This window comes from Citrus clementina, unplaced genomic scaffold, assembly GCF_000493195.1.
Source record: "Citrus clementina cultivar Clemenules unplaced genomic scaffold, Citrus_clementina_v1.0 scaffold_5, whole genome shotgun sequence".
NCBI classification, from domain to species: domain Eukaryota; kingdom Viridiplantae; phylum Streptophyta; class Magnoliopsida; order Sapindales; family Rutaceae; genus Citrus; species Citrus x clementina.
This window is the reverse complement of record NW_006262201.1, coordinates 20,038,523-20,044,234: the sequence shown is the minus strand read 5'-3', so window position 1 is coordinate 20,044,234 and position 5,712 is coordinate 20,038,523. Positions and strand designations below refer to the sequence as shown.

The 5,712-nt window shown below is 35.3% G+C and overlaps 1 protein-coding gene across 1 annotated transcript; it reads left to right on the top strand.

The window, feature by feature from the left end:
- Nucleotides 1-1,163: 1,163 nt before the first annotated feature.
- On the top strand, nucleotides 1,164-4,206 carry LOC18040354 (receptor-like protein 12). The gene is made up of 2 exons (XM_006432285.1): nucleotides 1,164-1,779; nucleotides 1,910-4,206. The coding sequence occupies exons 1-2, from the start codon at nucleotides 1,164-1,166 to the stop codon at nucleotides 4,204-4,206; spliced, it is 2,913 nt and encodes a 970-aa protein (XP_006432348.1).
- The last annotated feature ends 1,506 nt before the right edge of the window (nucleotides 4,207-5,712 follow it).

The following is a 5,712-nucleotide window of genomic DNA, read 5'->3' as shown; positions in this document are numbered from 1 at the left end:
AATCAACGCATGACTTTTGACTCCAAGTTAGCATTATTAACATCCATTATAATGATATGGCGAATTCAACTTTAGTTGGCTTAGAACTAAGAAAGAATTTTCTGACACGACATATGATTGATACTCGAAGACTTCTAATTCTAGTCTTGAGTCTTTATCCGCCGGCCTTGATCGTCTGGATAATGATTTATGACGACTTATAGGGAATCCGACACTATAAAATGAAATATTTTTAATTGATCTAAATTAAAAAATCATGCCAATTGTAGTAAATCCAAATTTCATTAATTTTTCTGGTGTTTGTATCGGATTAACACCTAATTTTAACTTCTAGAATGATTTTGCATGATATTATGGAATTTTGGGTTGTTAACGTGAGATATTTGTTACATTTAATTAGGTGCACTAACTAGAGCCCATCTCAGAAACCATCAGCTAAAGCTCATTACAAATTGGCGCATTGGCATCGGCTAAGAAATATAAAGGAGTAAAACTCGAATTCTTGACCTTGAGAATAATTAAGTTGAGGAGGTGTCATCACTCAACCAACGAGTGCGTAGTTTACAAAGAAGAGTGACAGTGATAATATTGCTAGTTTGGAGATAATATCAACATGCCGTGGGGAGGAAAATTTTTGAGTTGTAGTGAAAAGTCATCAAGCCAATGACATAAACTCGAGTATGCAGAATACTTAACTGGCCGTGAAGGGAAATACAAGCGGGGAAAGGAGAAAAAAAGAAAAAGAAGCAAATTAATGCAGAAAATGAAATTATAAAAAATGAAAGGAAATATAAACACAGGTCAAGTTCGATAGATCCTATTAAAGAATTGTTTTTTCTGGATAGATTGTTAATAACACATTAAATCAATTTTTTTTTTTGTGGGACATCACATCAAATAATAAAAAATAAATATTACTAAGACTAACTTTTGTTGACTTAAAAAAATAAAAAAAGAATCCAATGACTAAAATGTTTGAATTGCTGCAATTTGCCTATAAAAACCAAGATCCTTAAATTTCTTAACATCTACAAAGTTAAACAAATTTTATTTTTGAGAAAACTATGGGTTTATCCTCCATATGTTTATTCACAATATTCATACGGTTAGTTTTTCCCTTCTTTTTCTTTAATTTTACAATTGCTAACTTCACTGCTTCTTCTATGCCGCTACTCTGCCATGATGATGAGCGCTCTGCTTTGTTGCAATTCAAAGAAAGCCGCATCAGTGGTGAATTTTATGCTTGGAAATTTGACTGTCATCCTACAATGGCAACATGGAAGCCAGAAGAAGGTAACGTTGATTGCTGCTCTTGGGACGGAGTTCATTGCAATAAGAACACTGGTCATGTCATCAAGCTTGACCTCTCCCATAGCTGCCTTTTTGGTTCTATCAACTCTAGCAGCAGCCTTTTCAAGCTTGTCCATCTTGAGTGGCTTAATCTTGCTTTGAATGACTTCAATTCCTCCAAAATCCCACCAGAAATCATCAACCTTTCCAGGTTATCATACTTGAACCTCTCTGGAACTTCTTTATCTGGCCAAATACCATCAGAAATTCTAAAGCTCTCCAATTTGGTGTCCGTTGATTTATCACTAAATGATGTTCCTGGTGGTAGACTTGAACTCCATAAGCCGAGTTTCGTAAATTTAGTCGAGAGGTTAAGCAATCTTAAAACGCTTGGCCTTGGTGATGTTTCTATTCAGTCAATGATACCTCATAACATCGCAAATCTATCTTCTTCGATGATTGTTTCTCTTCGAAACTGTGAATTGCAAGGTAATTAAATTTTATATATTTTCTCCTTAATTAATATACATGCAATGTTAAATTCATTAGTAAAAACTATTATTATTTTTAATTTTCTACTTACGCAATGTGTTCTTTTTTCTTTTTTAACAAATTTCAGGAAGAATTCCATCCTCACTCGGTAATCTATCGAAGCTCCTTCATTTAGACCTTTCACTAAATGAATTACAGGGTGAGCTGCCTGTTTCCGTTGGTAATCTTCATTCATTGGCAGAACTTGATCTCTCTGCCAATTTTTTGTCGAGTGAGTGGCCTATTTCCATTGGAAATCTTAGTTCTTTGAAAGAACTTGACCTTTCACAAAATAGATTTTTTGGTGAATTGCCTATTTCCATGGGAAATCTTGGTTCTTTGAAAGAACTTGACCTTTCACAAAATGGATATTTTGGTGAGTTGCCTACTTCCATTCGAAATCTTCTTTCTTTGGAAAAACTTGACCTTTCATTCAATAATTTTTCGGGTGAGTTTCCATGGTCCACTGGAAATTTTAGTTCTTTGAAGTTATTAGATCTGAGGTCATGTAGTTTTTGGGGCAAAGTTCCACATTCGATTGGTAATTTCACCCAGCTACAATATTTGCTTCTTGGATTGAATAATTTTTCGGGTGACTTATTTAGTTCCTTTGGAAATCTTAGATCATTGGAAGCAATACATATCGCTAAGTGTAATTTTTCAGGTCAAATTACATCTTCACTTAGGAATCTTTCCCAACTTTTCTTCCTTGACCTTGCTCAAAATTCTTATCGAGGAACGATAGACTTAGATGTTTTACTTACTAGCTGGAAAAATTTGGAATTTTTAGCTCTCTCATTAAATAGGTTGTCAGTGCTCACCAAAGCCACTTCTAATACCACTTCACAGAAACTTAAGTATATAGGACTGCGTTCATGCAATCTTACTAAATTTCCAAATTTCTTGCAAAACCAACATCATTTGCTGGTCCTGGACCTTTCTGACAATAGAATTCATGGAAAAGTACCTAAATGGTTGTTAGACCCCAATATGCAGAATCTCAATGCCTTGAACATTTCGCATAACTTGTTAACTGGGTTTGATCAGCATCCTGTTGTTCTTCCAGGGAATAAAGGTGATTTGCTGACTTTTGATCTTAGCTCTAATAATTTACAAGGACCACTCCCAGTTCCACCCCCTGGAACCATTCACTATCTAGCTTCAAACAATAACTTAACAGGGGAAATTCCATCATGGATATGCAATTTGAATATTCTTGAAAGCCTTGTTTTGTCTCACAATAACTTAAGTGGCTTGCTTCCTCAGTGTTTAGGAAATTTCAGTGATGAACTTTCAGTGCTCGACTTGCAGGGGAACAACTTCTTTGGGACCGTCCCAAATACTTTCATTAAAGAAAGTAGATTAGGCGTGATTGATTTCAGCCATAATCTATTTCAAGGAAGAATTCCAAGATCATTGATCAACTGTTCAAAGTTGGAATTTCTTGGTCTTGGGAACAACCAGATTAGTGACACTTTTCCCTCTTGGTTAGGAACTCTTCCAAACTTGAATGTTCTCATCCTACGATCTAACATATTTTATGGTATTATAAAAGAACCCAGAACTGATGGTGGATTTTCTAAACTCCGCATTATTGACCTATCTAACAACAGATTTACTGGAACGCTTCCATCAAAGAGTTTCCTGTGTTGGAATGCCATGAAAATTGTCAATACAAGTGAGCTAAGATATCTGCAAGATGTGCTTTCTCCATATGGACAAACGTCCAATGATATACTTAGCACTTACGACTACTCAATGACAATGAACAGCAAAGGGCGAATGATGACATATAACAAGATTCCGGATATCCTAGCAGGCATTATTCTCTCAAACAATAGTTTTGATGGGGCGATTCCCGCATCGATTGCAAATTTAAAGGGACTTCAAGTTCTAAACCTCCAGAACAATAATCTCCAAGGCCATATTCCGTCATGTTTGGGCAATCTAACCAATTTGGAATCATTGGATCTCTCAAACAACAAGTTTTCAGGACAGATTCCTCAACAACTAGTTGAGCTCACATTTCTCGAATTCTTCAATGTCTCGGACAATCACCTTACAGGACTAATACCACAAGGAAAGCAATTTGCTACATTTGACAATACTTCTTTCGACGGCAACTCAGGATTGTGTGGAAGGCCTTTGTCCAAAGGATGTGAGAGTAATGAAGCTCCAGCAAATGAAGATCATACTAAGGGCTCAGAGGAGTCTCTGTTTTCAGGCGCATCTGATTGGAAAATCATTCTGATTGGCTACGCGGGCGGACTTGTGGCAGGATTGGTTCTCAGGTTCAACTTCAGCACAGGAATTATCGGATGGATTCTGGAGAAGTTGGGAACGCAGCAAAAGGCAACGAGGAGGAGGAGGAGACGTAGAAATTGAATGCAATTAGAATGTTGTTGTGATTTTCGTTTCTAATTCTGTCATTGTAATGTTGGTGGTTTTTTTTTCTTAAAGGATCCTTACATTTCTCCTCAAAAAATAAAAATATAAACTAGTTTATTATATATTAAAAACTGGTTTCTGGTTTTGTCGCTTTTCAAATTTAAATCACTACTAGGTATGAATAAAAAAATAATAGTGTTTGGTAATTAACATATTATTAAATGATAATTGTGGGGGATTAGGTTCTACTTCTACCATTAAAAAAATTATAATAATAATAATTTGACAACAAAAGTAAAGATAACAAAGGTTTTTATGCAACAACTATGGGTTCGAATCATCTTTAACTTTGGTTGACTTAAAACGGTGCCCCTGCATCTGTCCTTCGTCATTCCTATATCAAAACTTAAGAAATAAACAGCATCTATATTAGTGTACGGGACAAACAAGAAGCAAATTTATTGACCAATTAGATAACAAATTAATTATTGAAAATAAAGGAAATGTAACAAAACCCCGATGAATAAGTTTGATCTATCTAATTTTAAATTAAAAGAAAAAGATCTTACAATGACTCCGGAAGTGCTTTTTTTTTTTAAATGAAAAATAAAAATTGACGCCTAATGAAGATCACAATAAAATTCAAAAAGTATATTAATGAGATTATAAGAAATTGAATTTACGATACCGAACTAAAGATTTTCTGTGTGTTACAGGAACAATTTAAAGTTTTATGCGTCGTTCTGAAAGCTTTAATTCACTTTACCGAAAAGTCGGGGTGAAGATGTGCCATCCAGTGAATACATTGCGACTGAGGCTTGCACCGGAGCTGGAAGATTTCAAGAGTTAAAAGATGTTGCTGTGTTTGTTTGCGGTGAAGGGAAAATACTAAAAGTTTTGATAGAAGAATAGTGAGCCAAATTCATTTCATTAAGCTACAAAATGAACTGAGATTACGGGGGTTTATGTCCAGGAGCTTCTATAAGCAACAAAATCATGAGCGTGACCTCGGCCGCTTGTAACAACATTTGGGATTACAGGGATTTATATATACTTGTCCAGATGCTTCTTAAGCAAAGCAACAGCCTCCATAACTGACTGCTGACGTGGCTGATGACTCAGCATATTGCTTAACAGCTTGCTGATTCATCAGACGACCTGAGCAGCTCATTTTAATGCTTATTCTTAACATCAAGAACCCGTTGATGATAATTGATACTGAAAATTTTTTTCCTCACTTAATTTTGAAAATATGCTCTTTCGATATTTGAATATTGCTCGAGTATTCATTTTCATTTTTGGTTTTGGATAGATCGAAGTAAAATATCAGAGTTTCGAACACAATTGGCCTCCAATTTCTGATTTAAAATTTTTTCACATAATGAATGACAATACTTTTTTGTTGATTGGGAAGAGGAGCATCCTTCTGCTGCATTTGGATTTGCTGTTACCATGAGTACGCATACTTGTACCGTGACAAGAACTAGAGCTGCAACCAGAATG